The 18,202-nt window shown below is 38.6% G+C and overlaps 1 protein-coding gene across 7 annotated transcripts in view; it reads left to right on the forward strand.

Moving 5' to 3' along the window:
* Positions 1-2,291: 2,291 nt before the first annotated feature.
* Positions 2,292-18,202, forward strand: part of PDE4DIP (phosphodiesterase 4D interacting protein) — a gene marked incomplete at both ends in the record, with an annotated part of 218,443 nt that continues 202,532 nt past the window's right edge. For all 7 annotated transcript variants that reach the window (XM_079696963.1, XM_079696965.1, XM_079696977.1 and 4 more), the window contains one exon: positions 2,292-2,524. In XM_079696963.1, coding sequence (XP_079553089.1) covers positions 2,292-2,524 — 233 coding nt within the window. The remainder of the gene's footprint in view (positions 2,525-18,202) is intronic.

The following is an 18,202-nucleotide window of genomic DNA, read 5'->3' on the forward strand; positions in this document are numbered from 1 at the left end:
GTTTCAATTTGTGTATTAGATATAATCTACCACTAGCCTATGGGCAAAGCCAAAGTCTGAGTCTGCTAGGAGAGAACTTCAGCTAATAGGATTAGAAGCCTGATTTCAGAGAATTAGGTGGCAAAGAATGTATGTAAAGCCAGGAAGTATAGACATCAAATGCATACAGTGTATATAAGCAAACTGGTTATGAACAGAAGTGAGAGATATGATGGTGGTTAGAGGGGGAAGGCTTTGTTTTAGGGATGAGGAAACTTGAGCATGTTTATAGCCTGGGCATGGAGCTAATGGAGAAAGGGAGGCCAAAGATATTCAGACAACAAAAGATAATTAAGAATTCCCTAGTAGGATGAGAGTGATAGAGTAAGTTGCTTCAGTAAGATAGATTGGGGGAAAAAGAAAGGTAAAGATATAGATTAAGTTAGGAGGTTTGAAAGAAAGAATGAGATACCTGATAGTGTCATTTTCTGGAAGCAGTTGGAATCATGATGGGAGAGACTACTTAAAGATAAAGAAATAGTAAAGAAGCAGAATGAAAGACTGGATGAGTTTCACAAGTGAGATACATCTCTGATGACTCCCAGTTTTGAGGCTTAGGCAACTCAGTGGATGGTAGTGTTGGGGTTAATAAAACAGAACTGAAGAGCAGATTTGGGAGGAAAAAATGAGTTAAGAAGAGTTCAGCTTTATTCACACTGAGTTAATCAATAATAGTGGCTGGGCTTCCCTGGTGGCCCAGTGGTTGAGAGTCCGCCTGCCGATGCAGGGGACGCGGGTTCGTGCCCCGGTCCGGGAAGATCCCACATGCTGCGGAGTGGCTGGGCCCGTGAGCCATGGCCACTGAGCCTGTGCGTCCGGAACCTGTGCTCCGCAACGGGAGAGGCCACAGCAGTGAGAGGCCCGCATACCACAAAAAATAAAATAATAATAATAATAATAGTGACTATTGCCTATGAACCTTGGGATCCATAGTACCCACTACAAAGATAAACCTTCTCCCTTGCAGGTCTTGCAGGTCACAATGGGGTTACCTCCCTATAAACCCATTGTAAGCTGAAAATATCTTAAGTCAAAATGCATTTTATATACCTAATCTACCAAGCATCACAGCTTAGCCTAGCCTACCTTAAATGTGCTCAAAACACTTACATTAGCCTACAGTTAGGCAAAATCATCTAACACAAAGCCTATTTTATAATGAAAAAGTGTTGAATATCTCATGTAATTTATTGAATACTATACAGAAAGTGAAAAACAGACTGGTTGTATGGGTACAGAATGGTTATTAATGTATCTGACTGGGAGCCCAGCATCACCAGGGAGTATTACCCCATATCTCTAGCCCAGGAAAAGATCAAAATTCAAAGCTCTAAATCTGGTTTCTACTGAATGCATATCGCTTTCACACCATGGTAAAGTCGAAAAATTAAGTGGAACCAGTAAGTGGGGGCCTTGTGTATAGAACAGTGCATCAGGAGCATTCTGCTTTGCTGGAGACTCAGCTTCCATTCTTAGAGGACACTTGAATATAAGAAAAGGATTTTCAGAACAAACATTTAGTGGATGATTTATTTGACCTAGGAACTTTTTTTTAACCATGGAAACTCCCTCTGACTTGATGGTGGATACCAAGCTATATATACTTTACTATGAGTTCTTCATGAAAAATGACAATCAGAAAGTCTCAACAGAAAGGAAAATTGAGGTTGTTTAGGAGAAAGGTTTTTACAATAACTAAAAGAAAAATTGAAAGGAAAAGATTTTAAATGAGGGGATAAGAAGGGAAGAGAGGGAAAGGAGGCTAGACAACAACCTGGAGAATTAATGATTCTGAGGAGAATAACATAAAATATAAGAAGATGACTGATTTGGAGGGTGGAGGACAAAAACCAGGAAAATATGGAGAGAGGGAATGAGAAAAGGAGAAACTTTTTGAGGTTGGAAATTGAGGACGGTGACAATGAAGCAGACAGGAAGAAAAAAGAAAGAAGGTCTGGGAATGAAAAGCTCTCCAGGTTGAGGTGGTGGGTGGAGAGAAAAGTGGGAGATGACAGAGGGTTAAGAGGCAGCGGCGGGCGTTTGTGCGAGAGGGACCGAAGCAATCTGGGCGGAGCAGGTGGCCGAGGCAGCCGCGGAGGAGGCCTGGTCTTTCCAGGTCTCCACCACGACAGTGACAACTGGAGTGGATGGTCATCCACGCCCAGAGGATGCGCCCTGGCAGTGCGGGAAGACCTTAGGAAAACCAAGCAAGGACGGTAACTAGGATTGGGCTGGCCAGGCCCGTGAAATTCATGAAGAGGACTGACAGCGGGTCCTGCTGCCGCCGCCGCTGCGACTGCGGCTGCTGCTGCCGCGCGTCCAGCCGGGCGCGCCACGCGCCCTACTGGTCCAGGGACGCGGCGCGAACCCCACAGTCCTCACGGCAGTCTCCTGGCCGGGAACGACGGCGTCCCGAGCCGTCCGGGAGCTGGGCAGCAGCGGCCGAGGAGGAAGAGGCAGCCGCGGCAGCCGTACCCTGGATGAGGTGAGAGCGGCGCGGGAGCCCCGGAGGCTGCAGACCGCACCGGGAGTGGCGGCGCCCTTTGCGCTGTTTAGGAGAACCGCTTTCGGGGCTGGGACCCATGGGCTGCAGCCCCGAGCGCTTGGGAGGGGTTGGCACAGGGTGACATTAGCTTGGAGCAAGTTGGAGGGCACGGCTGGGGACGGGGGTGATGGGGCTGGTGGCGGGGACGGGTCGGGGAGAGACAGTAGGGAGTTGCCTAGAAATACAGGTGTGGCGCTGGATTGTACCAGACTAAAGCTTAGGAAACCCAGTCTCTACCACAAGGTCTTTGCTTAACGTGTAGTCAACGGCTTTGTTGGTAGAGGTGAGATGGAAGGCCATGCCAGTTGGGTCGAGTCAAAGGAGAGATGAACACATGATTCAGAAGGCCATGCCAGGTTGGAAGCGCTAAGAATGGTAAAGAAGATAAAGGACCAGGAAATGTGTGTGGGTGTACAGTTGAAAGAGTACCCACTGCCTTATCTTATCCTTTTTTTCCCTCCCAATCTTAGATACAGACAGCAGGGTGGGGGTTGGTTCTTTCCTAGGCTACCTCTCTTCTCCTGCAGAGCTGGAGCCTTGCCTGTTGGCTGGATGACGCCCAGCAGGATGAGCCCCACCTAAACCCAGTCACTTCCGTTGCTCTGGCTTGAAAGACCAGACAAATTAGGCCCAAATTTTCTTCATGTAGCAGCAGCAGAATGAAAGTCTGCCATACATACAATTTCTTTGGAGAAGAGACAGATTGTGCTGCTGACTTTTTGAAATAAACATTTCCTTGTCAGAGCATCTTTAGCTTATTGTTTTATGCGAAACTAGCACTCATAAATCAAACTACAAGGCAGTAGTGGTTTCAGTATCTAAGCTGCCATTAACTAACTGGGATCTGAAAAAAGTTTCTTCATTTCTCTAGGCCTGTTTCCTATGCATAAAATCAGGATTTGTGTCTTCTGAGTATTAATTACAGAACCAAATATTAATGGGATCTGTATTTTGTGTTCAAGACTATGTTTTATTTGTGAACGAGGAAACTTAATTTATTCATAGACAATTGTATTTATTCATCACACTGTCCACTGTTTGAGAAAACTGAGTCAGACTATTCAGTTAACAGTACTTAAAGGAATCACATTTCTATTAAGAAACTCATGATAAATTATTGCTTTTAAGAAGGAATGAAGCAAGAAGTATTCATTATTTGATTTTTTGTAAAGTGGAAATTTAGCCCAAACATAATTACTTTTTTTTTTTGCGTTACGCGGGCCTCTCACTGCTGTGGCCTCTCCCGTTGCGGAGCACAGGCTCCGGACACGCAGGCTCAGCAGCCATGGCTCACGAGCCCAGCCACTTTGCAGCATGTGGGATCTTCCCGGACCGGGGCATGAACCCGCGTCTCCTGCATCGGCAGGCAGACTCTCAACCACTGCGCCACCAGGGAAGCCCATAATTACTTTTTTAAACATATGTATCTATGGTGTGTTGAATATTTTTCACAGATTACTTTGGATTTTTTTTAAAGCCTGAAACAAAAAAAATGAATCTGAATATATATTTATAATTTAAAGTTTCTTAACTACTTTATATATACTGGGGTGAACTCTTTTCATCAAAAGAAGCATTACCATTGCAAAATTTTAAATGTGTCCTGACTCTTTATCCTAAAGATGTGATTTTTCTTACTGTCTTCGGTAACAAAAAGTTTGTAGTGTTAGAATTAGTTCTCTAAATTGTGGTTTAATTGTTAAAATAGAAGGTATATGCTTTCATTATTTCCTTAATAGTTATTCATCTGACATGTCTCTACATTCATCTTAGTTGATGTGATGAGGCTTGAAATGTTTTTAAACATTTCAGGAATACTCAAATGAAACAGTGTCAGAAACTTCACTGAGGTTGGTGTTACTCTGACCCTCATTTAAAAATCAGTTCTCTAGGAATGTGCAACGTACTTTTAAAAACATACCTGTCTTGGACTTCCCTGGTGGCACAGTGGTTAAGAATCCCCCTGCCAATGCACGGGACTTGGGTTCAAGCCCTGCTCTGGGAAGATCCCACATGCCGCGGAGCAACTGAGCCCATGTGCCACAAATACTGAGCCTGCACTCTAGGGCCCGCGTGCTGCAACTACTGAAGCCCACCCACCTAGAGCCCATGCTCCGCAACTAACAGAAGCCATCGCAATGAGAAGCCCGTGCACCACAACAAAGAGTGGCCCCCACTCGCCGCAACTAGAGAAAGCCCACACGCAGCAACGAAGACCCAAAGCAGCCAAAAAATAAAATTAAAAAAAACCAACCCAAACCAAGCAAACAAAAAATTACTCCATATTAAAAAAACAAACAAACAAACAAACAAAAAAAAACTGTCTTAGCTATAGTACTAGAGGTTTATGAGTATTAGAGGCTTGCACTTGGGAAGGAGTGTCTTTGGTATCCAATTTTCTAACTCCCAATCAACTAAAAATGGAATTAAGCAGTTCATTTTAATTCAGTGTTTTTTTTTTTTTTTTAATCAAGCAATGATGGTGGAGGCCAGTACAAAACTGGATGCAAAACTACCCTCAGGTAGTTGAGAATCTATAGTTCTAAACTCTGCTCACCTAACTACAGAATGGGAAAAGGGCTATAACAGTAAGATGGACTGTGGAAATAAAAAATAAATAAATACAAGACTACTATATAAACCTAGAATGGCAAATTACTAATTTATAATGAGGAGTCATCTTAGGGAACTTGTCCCTCTTTTTTTTTATTTAAGTGAGGTCTCTTGGCATACTTGCCACATTTGGAAGCCAAATTATAATCAAAAGGTTGTTTGTGAAACTTGAATTTAGAATAAGGAGAAATAATCAGTGAATTCTAAATTTTTTAAAAAAAGTAATAGCTTCAAACAGAGTATCAAAGGATACAGATGGGTTCTTTCTTCCCTGGATGGTGAGTGGCATTAATGATCAACCTCTCTTCTCATGCGCACCTTCTTTTTTTCGCTGACATGTTATTTCTTCAGGTAGTGGTCTGTTTGGCTTGGGAATCTTTATGTCTGTTTCAAGTGTCTGCATATTTCTTCTCTGAACCAGTTTGTCTTCATTGTAAAATATAAATTCCAAATGACAAGCTTACTTTCCTTAGGCAAAATTCATGGTGGGGGTATAGGGAAGTGGGGCTGGGGGACCTTGTTATAGCCCCTACATACTGGTAATATGAACCACGTGGTTAATGGTAACTGGATATGGCGCTAAGAGGCAGAGGATCAGAGAGGGCTTCACACACACAGGAGATGGACTTTTTCTGGCTTAACAAGATAACGAAGCCAGGGTTGGATGGGAAGTAAATTTTATTTTATTTTTATTTTTTTTAACATCTTTATTGGAGTATAATTGCTTTACAATGGCGAGTTAGCTTCTACTGTATAACAAAGTGAATCAGCTATATTATATACATACATCCCTATATCTCCTCCCTCTTGTGTCTCCCTCCCACCCTCCCTATCCCACCCCTCTAGGTGGTCACAAAACACCGAGCTGATCTCCCTGTGCTATGCGGCTGCTTCCCACTAGCTATCCATTTTACATTTGGTAGTGTATATATGTCCATGCCACTCTCTTAGGAAGTAAATTTTAGCAGAGGGATATAAGCAAAATGTATGGCCCTGGGAAAATGCCTTATTGATGTGAGACGCATGCTGTGATAGAACTTTTCTATGAGGATTTAATTCAAACGTTTTCCTCTTTCAAGTATACAACTATTTAAAAAGAGGAATTAAGTGAGTTGCCAGATTATGGCAATGTGCCTCAATGGGCACTTGTGAAGCCTAGCAGATTGCACATTCTAGGTGGATAGCCTGGAACCATCAGGCAACTATTGGAGGTTGGGGGTGGTGGGAAATCACGTCAAAGAAGGATCAGTATACTTCTAACATCAAACTTCAACCATTGTGTCTCTTTAGCCATCTCTCTTTTTGTTATTTTCTTTTTTTTTACTGCTTTATTGAGATGTAATTGACATACAGTAAACTGGGCAAATTTAAAATGTACAGTTTGAAAAGTCTCAATATGTGTATCAATACATACCTGTGAAATCATCACATGTCCATCATCCTATATTCCTTCTGCCCTTTTATAATCCCTCCCTTCTGTCTTGTCTTGCCCCAGTAACACACAGGCAACCACTGGTTCTTTTGTCACTATATGATAGTTTGCTTTTTCTAGAATTTTATATAAATGGGATTATACAGCATGAACTCTTTGTTTTTGCCTGGCTTCTTTCACTCAGCTTAGTTATTTTAAGATTTATCCATACTGTTGTGGGTATCAATAGTTCATTTTCTTTCATTGCTGAGTAGTATTCCATTGTATGGATATACCACAATTAGTTTATTCATTCACCAGCTGTTGGGTTGTTTCCAGTTTTATGGCTATTACAGATAAAGCTGCTGTGAATATTCGTGTACAAGTCTTTGTGTGTACATACGCTTTCATTTCTCTTGGGTGAATTTCTAGGAGCAGAACAGTAGGCATATGTTTAACTTCTTAGAAAATTGCCAAAATCTTTGTCAAAGGGATTTTACCTTTTACATTCCCAGTAGAGAGGTATGAAGGTCCCTATTTCTCCACATCCTTGCTGACATTTGTTACTGTCTTTTTTTATGATAGCCATTCTAGTGAGTGTGAAATGGTATCTTATTATGATTTGGATTTGCAATTCCCATTGACTACTGATATTGAACATCTTTTCATGTGCTTTATTACCATCTGTATATTTTTGGTGAAGTGTTTTTTGAAAATTTTTGCCCATTTTTTGTGGAGTTGTTTGCTTTTTTATTGTTAAATCTGAGAGTTCTTTATTCTAAATACAAGTTTTTATTATATATGTACTTTGTAACTATTTTCTCCCAATCTATAGTTTGTCTTTTCATTTTGGTAACAGTATATTTTGAAGGCCAGAAGTTTTAAAAATTTTGCTAAAGTAAGTCCAAACTATCAAATATTTTTAAGGATTTTGCTTTTAATGTTACATTTAAGACACCATTACTTAACCCAAGGTCACAAAAATATTTTCTTATGTTTTCTTCTAGAAGTTTTATAGTTTCATGTTTTACATTTAGATCTATGATCCATTTTGAGTTAACTTTTGTATCTAGTACAAGGTATTGATCAAGTTTCTTTTTTTTTGCATGTAGTGTTGTTCCAACACTGTTTGTTGAGAAATCTATCCTTTCTCCATTTAATTGCCTTGGCACTTTTATTGAAATCAATTGACCATATATATGAGAGTCTATCTCTGAATTTTCTGTTCTGTTCCATTGATCTATTTGTCTATCTTTAGGCCAATATCATACTATCTTGATTACTATAGTGTTGTAAATCTTGAAATAATATAGTACAAATCCTCCAATTTCATTCTTCTTATTCAAAATTATTTGGGCTATACTAGGTTCTTTGCATTTCCATATACATTTTAGAATCCACTGGTCAACACAGACAAAAGGTCTGCTGGGAATTTGAATGGGATTGTATTGAAGTCTATATATTAATTTAGAGAGAATTGATATTTTAACAATATTGAGTCTTCTGATCCATAAACATGGTATATCTCTTCATTTGTTTAGGTCAGTGGTTCTCAACTGGGGACAATTATGCCTCACAAAGGACATTTGACAGTATCTGGACACATTTTTGATTATCCTAACTCACAGCAAGGGTGATACTGGCATTTAGTAAATAGAAGTCAGGAATACTGTTTAATAATCTACAATACATAGAATAGTTCTAACAATGAAGAACTATCCAGCCCAAAACATCAATAGTGAGTGAGGTTGAGAAACCCTCATTTAGTTCTCCTTTACTTTTTCTCAACACTGTTTTATGGTTTTTAGCATATAGAATTTACATATCTTACGAGACACATGCTTAAATTCTTAATATCTTTAATTCTATTATAAATCATAATGTCTTTAAAATTTCAATTTCTGATTGTTCATTGCTAGTTAATACTGTTTTTTGTATACTCATCTTATATCCTGTAGCTTTGCTAAATTCACTATTTAGTTCTAGTAGATTTTTTATAGATTTCAGAGAATTTTCTACATAATAATTATGTCATCCACACAAAGAGAGGAAGAGGGAGGGAAGGAGGAAGAGACAGAGGGAGACAGAGAGACAGTTTTACTTCTTTCTTTCCAATCTCTATGTCTTTATTTATTTATTTAGCCTTACTGCACTAGCTAGCACCTCTAGTACAAAGTTGAATTGAAATAGTAAAAGCAAACATACTTTGCCTTGTTACTGATCTTAAGAGGAAGGCATTCATTCTTTTACCATTAAGTTTATACCTGTAGGTTTTTCATAGGTACTTTTCATCAGATTGAGGAAGTTCTCTTCCATTCATAATTTTCTGTGAGTTTTCATTAGGAATGGATGTTTGATTTTACCTCTGATGAGATGCCTATATCATTTTTCTTTTTTATTCTATTAATATGGTAAATTACATTGATTGACTTAAGAATATTAAAATCAACATTGACTTCCTGGAGTAAATCCCACTTAGTCATAATATACTATCCTTTCTATACCGTTGGATTAGAGCTGCTGAAATTTTGTTAAGAATTTTTGCATCTATGTTCAGGAGGGATATTGGTTTGTATTCTTCACTTGTAATGTCTTTGTCTGGATTTGGTATAAGGGTAATGTTTTCCTCATAAAATGAGTTGGGAAATATTCCCTCTTCTTCAATTTTTGGGGGAGATTTTGTGTAGAATTGGCACTATTTCTTCCTTAACTGTTTGATAGAATTCAAAGGAAAATTATTAGCATAATGTCTTCAAGGTTCATCCATGTTGTAGCATGTGTCAGCATTCTGTTCTTTTATAAAGGCTGAATAATATACCATTATATGTATGTATCACATTCTGTTTATCCATTCATTCACTGATGGACATTTGGGTTGTTGCTGCCTTTTGGCTATTGTGAATCTTCTATGAACACTGGTGTACAAATACCTGCTTTCAATTCTTTTGAGTATTTACCCAGAAGTGGAATTGCTGAATTATGTGTCAATTCTATGTGGAACTCCCATACTATTTCCTACAGTGACTGCACCATTTTACATTACCAATAGTGCACAAAGGTTCTGATTTCTTCACATCCTCACCAACACTTGTTATTTTCTGTTTTTTGGGGCTTTTTTGTTTTAGTAATAGCCATCTTAATGAGTGTGAGGTGGAATCTCATTGTGGGTTTGATTTTCATTTTCTGAATGATATGTTCTAAGGTCTCACATTTACTCACATATTTCCCATTTCCAGTTTTCTTTATTAGTTTGCTTAGATCTAGATTTCAATCTTGTATCATTCCCCTTCTGCTTGAAAGAATTTCTTTAACATTTCTTATTCTTATTGTGCAGATAAACTGTTGGGGAATCCTTTCAGATTTTGTGTGTCTGACAAAGTGTTTTTTCCACCTTCATGTTTAAAAGATATTTTTGCTAGTTATCAGGACTGACTACATAATTTGTGGGGCCCAAAGCAAAATGAAAATGTAGAGCCCTCTGTTCAGAATTATTAAGGATTTCAAGCCATCAACAGCAGAATATTAGGGGAATTCCCTGGTGGTCCAGTGGTTAGGACTCAGCGCTTTTACTGCCAGGGCCTGGGTTCAATCCCTGGTTGGAGATCTAAGATCCAGAAAAAAACCAAAAACCAAAAAACAGCAGAATATTAAACCAAACACAGTCTTTTTGAGCGTAGTACTGTGTGACAATACAAGTTGCACATGCAAGAAGACTACTCTGCTAGTTACAGAATTCTGGGTAACATTTTTTTTCAGTCCTTTAAAGATGTTGTTATGCTATCTTTTAACTTGCAATTTTTCTGATGAGTATTCTGCTCTCATTCTTATCTTTTTTTCCTCTGTACATAATGGAGGTTTTTTCCTCCTGAATGTTTTAAAATTGTTCTCCTTTATCACTGATCTTAAGCAATTTGATTACAACGTACCTTGGTGTAGTTATTTTCATGTTTCTTGTGCTTTGGCTTTGTGGAGCTTATAGTTTTCATTAAAATTGGACAACTTTCAGCCATTATTTCTTTGAAAATTTTTTGTCACTCCTTCTAACTTTTTTCCTTTGGGAACTCTAGTAACACATGTATTAGACCACTTGAATTTTCCCCACAGATCACTGATGCTTTGTTCTTTTTTTAAAGTCTTTTTTCTCTTTGTTTTATTTTGGATTATTTTTATTTGTATGTCTTCAAGTTCACTAATCTTTTCTTCTGCAGTGTCTAAATTGCTTTTAATCCCATGCAGTGTATTTTTCATCTCAGATACTATCTTTTTCATCTCTAGAAGTTTGATTTGTGTCTTTTAAAAAAATAACTTCCATATATTTTACTTAACTTGGTCAATCTTTATTCTACCTTCTTGAATATATGGAATGTTATAAAAATGGTTTTAATTCTAACATCCCTGTCAGTTCCTAGTATGTTTCTAGTGATTGGTGTGATTGATTTTTCTCTTCATTTTGAGTAGTGTTTTCCTGCTTCTTTGCATACCTGGTAATATTTGATCAGATGCCACATATTGAGCATTTTATTGTTGGATTCTAGATAATTTTTTATTTCTGTAATTATTCTTGAGCTTTTTTCTGGGACATAGTTAAGTTGCTTCGAAATAGTTTGACCCTTTTGGGTCTTGTTTTTAAGGTTTGTTAGGTGGAACTAAAGAAACATTTCATAACTTTCCCCTTTACTGGGCTGATACTTCTTTGAGTACTCTACCCAATATCCCATGAATTATGAAAATTTTTTCTACTTCTGTTGCTGGAATAACAAACTCTTCTCATCCTGTATGAGCCAAGAAGATTGTCCCTCTGATTCTCTTATGTGGTTCTTACCCCAGCCTTAGTTTCCTCATACAAACATGCTGATCAGTACACAGCTGAATACTCAAGGGGGTTGCTTTGCAGATCTCTGGAATTTTCTCTCTTTTTTGGTACTCTGCTCTATGAACTCTTGCTACCTTGGCCTTCCCAAGTTCCTAGCTTTATCTCAACCTAGGGAGATAACTAGGCTCTGCCTTGGCTCCCTCTCTTACCACTACCAACTATAAACTCTCTCCAAGAAGTAAACTAGGGCAATTGTGTGCCTCACTTTGTTTCTCTTTTCTCTGGGATCACTATCTGTGTTGCCTAATATCCAGTGTCTGAAAATCTTTCTTTCATATATTTTGTCCAGGTTTTTAGTTATTCCTATCAGCAGTGAGTGGTAATAAATATGGACCCTGTTACTTCATGCTGTTTGGAAGTAAATGTGGCTTTCTAGCTATCTTTTAAATTGCATTTTTAAACCCTGGCTATACATTTGAATTACTTAGGGAGATTTAAAAAAACTTATGTACAGGCTCCACTCCAGAACAATTAAATCATTCTCTTTCAGATTGAGGCCCTAGCCTCATGTACAAAAGCATGTACAGCAAGTTTAGAGAACCACTGAATTAAAGAACTGTTGCATTCATAAACAGTTCTGAGAGAATTTTGTGTTCTGTTCTTTTGTGTTCTGTCACTCCAACTAAGACACAAAGGTGGTTAGGATTTTGTTTTTGATAAGCAGTGTGGAGCTATAGAAGGTTTTAAAGCAGGGTAATGATGTACTTAGATCTTTGTTTTAGAACCATAAGTGTGCCAACTGTGTGGGAGATGGAGTGAAGTGGGTTGAGTGAAAAGAAGGGATAACTAAGAAGCTGTTACAAGTGGTTTGGGGTCTGAGGTTATGAGGTCCTGAACTTAGGCAGTTGTAGTAGGAATGGTGAAGAAAGGATAGATTTGAGAATTTCTTTTTTAAAATTTTTAATTAATTAATTAAATTTTCATTTTTGGTTGCATTGGGTGTTCTTTGCTGTGCACGGGCTTTCTCTAGTTGCAGTGAGTGGAGGCTAGTCTTCATTGTGATGCTCAGGCTTCTTATTATGGTGGCTTCTATTGTTGCAGAGCACAGGCTCTAGGCACATGGGCTTCAGTGGTTGTGGCATGCAGGCTCAGTAGTTGCGGCACAATCAGTAATTGCAACATGCAGGCTCTAGGGCATGTGGGCTTCAGTAGTTGTGGCTCGTGGGCTCTAGAGTGGAGGCTCAGTAGTTGTGGCCCACGGGCTCTAGAACGCAGGCTCAGTAGTTGTGGCACACGGGCTTAGTTGCTCCATGGCATGTAGGATCTTCCAGGACCAGGGCTCGAACCCATGTCCCCTGAATTGGAAGGCAGATTCTTAACCACTGCTTCACCAGGGGAGCCCCTAGATTTGAGAATTTCTGAGGTAGAATTGATGGCACTTGTTGATCAATGAAGTATGGGAAATGAAGAAGAGGGAGGAAACAAGAATTACTCTTAAATTTCTAGGTCAACTATGGAATGATTACTAGTGTCATCTACTGAGAGATAATATGGTAGGAGAAGTAGATATCAGGGAAATGAATTACTATCATGTGGGACATCCAGAAGGAGGTGTCTTGCAGAACTGTATCCTGACCACTAAATCTTTCTGGGGCATAAAAGAGAGAAAACATTTAAGTGAATATCTTTTGAGTGTGTTGTATGGTTTTGAACAGATGTTCAAAAGATGTATCATTCTGCTTTTATTTGATTTAGGTTAATATTAAAATCTGTTTGCATTTCTTAGGCATACATCAGTCTACATTAAAGTAAAGTAGGTGTCTTCTAGATGATAAGATATCACGTTAGGGATTAGTGCAGACATTTGTTTCTCTTTCTGTTTCTTTTTTTTTTTTGGAGGGGGGAGCATTTACTCATTCCTCCTTTCTCTGGGCAATAACTCTACATCTCCTTTGGAGAATTACCCTTTTTTTGCCACTGCTTTATTAAAGTCTTATGCGATGGTCTATTAAAGTACCCTGCCCTCTTCTAGATAGATGAGGGTAATGAGACCCACACTAGTATAACCTGACTCTCTGCATGGACCTCGCATCTTCATGGAGCAACACAAGAATAGAAAAAATGGTTGGGACCAATTGGTTTCTTCTTGCTACCTGGGTTCTTATTGCTTCCCCTGCTTCTGTCCCTTCTGAGCCCCTTTTTTTTTTTTTGAGTTTTCAACTGTTCTGTTGATTCTGTGGGTCTCCCCTTCCAGTATCCTCTTTTTAGAAACTAAATTTAGCCAAATTTAGTTCTGGTGAGGAGATAGACAGTAAACAAGTAAATAAATATACCAATAAAATGATTTCTAATAGTAATAAGGCTTACAAGGAAAATAAAGTAGAGTTATTGGTTAGAAAGGAACGGAGGCAGATGATGGGAGAGCCTCAATTGTAAAACCCTTAAGGTAGGAATAAGCTTCGTATGTTTGAGCAACACAAAGAAGACCAAGGCAGCTGGAACATGCTAAACAAAAGGAGAATGGCAAGAGATAAGGGGGATGAGGTGGGCTGGGCTAGGTCACCTGAGACCTTGTAGGCCATAGTAAAAAGTTGATTTTATTCTAAGGACATTGGGAAACCAAGGAAGAGTTTGAAGCAGGAGCATGATATGATCTGGAAAATGTTTTAAAATATCACCCTGCTATTGTAAAACAGACTTTAGGAGTGAAAGAGTGCTTCTAATAGCGGATGCAGGGAGGCTGCTTTGAAGACTATTCCAGTAAGTAGTACAGATATAAGAAAATGGTGATTTAAATCTTGGTGCCAGCAGTGGGGCTGGTAAGAAGTGAACAGATTCAGAATGAGTTGGAGGTAGAGCCAACAGGGTTCATTGGTGTATTGGATGAGGAGAATGAAGTTTAAAAAGGAGGTATCACAGGCCTTTTAAAAAAAAGTAATTTAACTCTAAAATTGCTCTAAAAATTAAGTCTATAAACAGAAAATAATTTTAATGTCAGTTTAAACAGAAAATAATTTTAATGTAAGTTTAAAAAGAAAGAGAATAATTTTTCCTCACAGTCTCAGGAATTAGTTCAGGTAAGGGCACTGACTCAAGTTAGTCCAGACAGGGTTCTACAGGAACCTTCTGAAAGTGGCAACCTTTCTTCTAATGGATGTGAACCTGAAGAAGAATGTAAGCCTGGGCCTGATGGCAGATAACTTGCTACCTTGCAGACACTGAAAATAAAACCAGCACAGAAAATAATTGACAGAAGGAGAGAGAAAACTCCATTTTTGGAGTCTCTGTATTAAGCCATATTTGAAACCTCTGGTTGAGGTTTTTGCTTAACCTTAGTTGAAGTTTTATCCCCACTCAGTATGGGAGTGGTGGTGTTTAGGTGAAGGGACAAAAGGATGACAGTCACTCCCATAGAGAAGACCCTGGATAATGTAAAAAATACCTTCACAGAGGGTTGTGTATGTTGACCAGATGGTGCTAGTGTTTATGGTGGGAAGGTGTAGCAGGCAGGGAGATGTTTGCCTCAGGACACTGCAACCTCTTCTTCAAGTTACTTGTTCTCTCAGTCTTGTTTGCCAGAACATGCTCATAAGTATAGGGGATTTGTACTAGATCTCACAGGAGTTCCAAACAGAGTTCGTGATGTAGATTTTTGATCACTGACATCCATGGCAGCAACATTATCATTGTTATTATTATTACATGTATAATTTACATTATTAATAATATTTATTGAGTACTGGCTACATGCCAGCATTATACATATCTTAAGCAATGTATAAGCATAAGCTCATTTAATCCTCACTACAATTCTGTGAGAAAGATGCTATTATTATCCCTGCTTTTTTAGAAAGCTTAAATGATTTGACAAGATCACACAGTTATGAAGTGGTAGAGGTGGTACTCAACTGGCAGGTGCTAAATTTTTGTTTCATGTGCATTAGAGTCATTATTTTTCTTCATCTTGTATGCTTTAAATTCTTTTTTCTTTTAATGGCCCTAGATCTGCTTTTCCTTAAAAAACAAATCAAAACAAACAAAAGCAACAAAAAGCCTTTGATGGAACTTAGATGAAAAATGGTTTGGTCTCCAAATTAGCATAACAAACGTGAAATGTCATCTGTTTTAAAATAATAAACTGCATTACTAAAACCTGACCTTGTGAGGATTTGCTTTCAATTCATATGGCAAAATGCCTGAAGGTCAACACAGAGAAATAAATGACCTGTTTAAAACAAAAGGAGGTGTACCTAGACATGAGTGAGAGTCTATCAAAAAAGCATCAGATAGCTCCATATTCAGGTTAATAAAATTGGGTGAATTGCACATTTCAAAAGAGAATCTGGGACACTGTGCAAATAAAAAAGACTTAAAGCAAACTGGGCTCCCTGCCCAGAACAGTGGGCACATGTGGGGGGCTTTTCTCCACTGTGTGTGTGCTCTTGCACACCCACATTTAACCATACAACACTTGCCCAGGGAAAATGGAACCAATAATAGAATTGTCAACATGAACAAGTGATCTTAGTATACAAACAGAAACAATACCATGTTTTGGCATCCTTTTAGTCTCCATAATATTCCAATCTATAACATCTTTTTGCCTCATTGCTATATAAATCTTGACTTTGGAATCTCCAACTAAATATTGAAACTAAAATGTACAGCTTTATTGTTGGTTCAATAAGAAGGCATTTCATGGATTTCACATATCTTCTAAAAGAAAAAAAAATGTTCTTGGTAGTAATTAAAAGCACATCTGGAAAGAGAATGCTTAGGCAGTATATTCTACAGAATGGTCCTACAAAAGTACTACTTATCATTCCCTTCATTTTCACCATAAATCTACTTTCCAGTTGTGCAGCCTTAAATAAATGCTCTGAATTCCTTGTCCTTCTTTACTGTAAAGAGAATAGCTTCTTTGTGAGTGGGAGGGCTGTATCTCTAACTCTACAGCATGACCTTGGATTGAGGGAAGGCTCAGGAATCTGTGTATCAGTTATCTATTACTGCATAGAAAATTACCCCAAAACTTAGGGACTGTGATGGTTAATTTTATGTGTCAACTTGACTGGATCACAAAGTGCCCAGATGTCTGGCTAAACATTATTTCTAAGTGAATCTGTGAGGGTGTTTCCAGATGTAATTAGCATTTGAAATTAATAGACTGAGTAAAGCAGATTGCCCTCCCCAATGTGGGTAGGCACCATCCAATCCACGGAGGACCTAAATAGAACAAAAAGATGGAGGAAGGGAGAATTTGTTCTCTCTCTCTGCCTAACTACTGAGCTGGGATATTAGTCTTTTGACCTCGGACTAGGACTTACACAGTGGACCTTCTAGATCTTAGAACAACACCATTGAATTTCTGGGGTTTCCAGCTTCCAAAAGCAGATCATAGGATTTCTTAACCTCCATAATAACATGAGCCAATCACTTATAATAAATCTCTTTCCAATACCAAGAGTGTGATTACCGAGGATTATTGGGGGCCCTCCTAGAGACTGGCTACCACAGTCTGCATCCGTTACCTGAACTCCTGGAAATTAGAGGAACAACAGTATTTATTCCTTCCCTTACTTCCCTCTAGAATGAGACTATTACAAATCAAGTACAAAAATCAAGGAGGAGTATAACCAGAGCTGAGGCTAAAGATTATGCCAAGCTATGTATGTCCTGTTAAAGATTTTTGACCGTATCTTCAGAACAATAAAAACCTCAGACCCTGCTAGCTCAGTCAGCTCTCCAAGCATCCCTGGAAGGTATTGCTGGCAGTGACTGGATCTGGCTGTCTTCTTGGATGCCTTATGGTTGAGGGAATTGATTTCTGAGTAGACAGTGTAACTTGTTTGCAGCAAAAGAGGGGGACTGGTTGGGGAGCTCTGCCTTAGATAACCTATTGGGAGACCACGCTGTACATGTAGTTTAGTTTCTAATATAAATTAGCAAAGCTGCTTTCAGACTGGTCAGGGCTTGGGAGAGCCAGAAACTGGGGGAATATATGCAGTTTAAATAACTATTAATAGTGATATTAATGTTATTAATAAAAATAATAACTATTGATTTTTAAATTATTAACTTTCACAATCATTTTTCATTGTTGCATCATTTCACTCTTGAAGTAATAACTAAAATTTTATGTTTGAAGGATTACCAGAATTTCAACATGTAAATCATATAAGGAGATTTTCACTCCAAATAATATCTTGAATACTTACTTGTATCTGAGAGTGATTGTTCAGATATTAACAAAAATCTAGATGGCATACTTTATTTGTACTACTGGCATGTTGTGCTGATTAGCTATTATGGGAACCCACATGAGTACAAGTTCAGAGATGTAAGAAACAATATGAAGTTAGCATTCAGTTGTTGGGTTTGCCAAAGCCAAAGCCAAATAGCAGATTTTGGCTCAATGGCAATGCCAAATTTTGATACATCTCTAAATTTCATACCCTCTTTTTACTCTTCTAGTTTGACACAGGGGCTAGTTTTTCTCAGCCTTCAACTTCAGCTCTGCAGTGGCTGCAGCTGTTTTCTCTTCCTTGCTTCAGTGAAACCTTAAAAGACTTTCACCTCCCTCCTTTTCAGCTGGCCCTCAAGACTTCCCTTTACCCCATCCTCTCAGGACAGTTCCCTACTTGCTCTGTGGATGTCAAGGAGCACCAGAAGCAAGGCCCAATCCCTAAAAATAAAGCTATTGGAAACTGAGCTAAAAAGTCAGGCCCTGCCTTCCATAAAAGAAAACTGGAAGCAGAGTCTGGCCCTCGGTGAAGGAGCT

The sequence above is a fragment of the Hyperoodon ampullatus genome (genome assembly GCF_949752795.1).
Source record: "Hyperoodon ampullatus genome assembly, chromosome: 2".
Classification (NCBI taxonomy): domain Eukaryota; kingdom Metazoa; phylum Chordata; class Mammalia; order Artiodactyla; family Ziphiidae; genus Hyperoodon; species Hyperoodon ampullatus.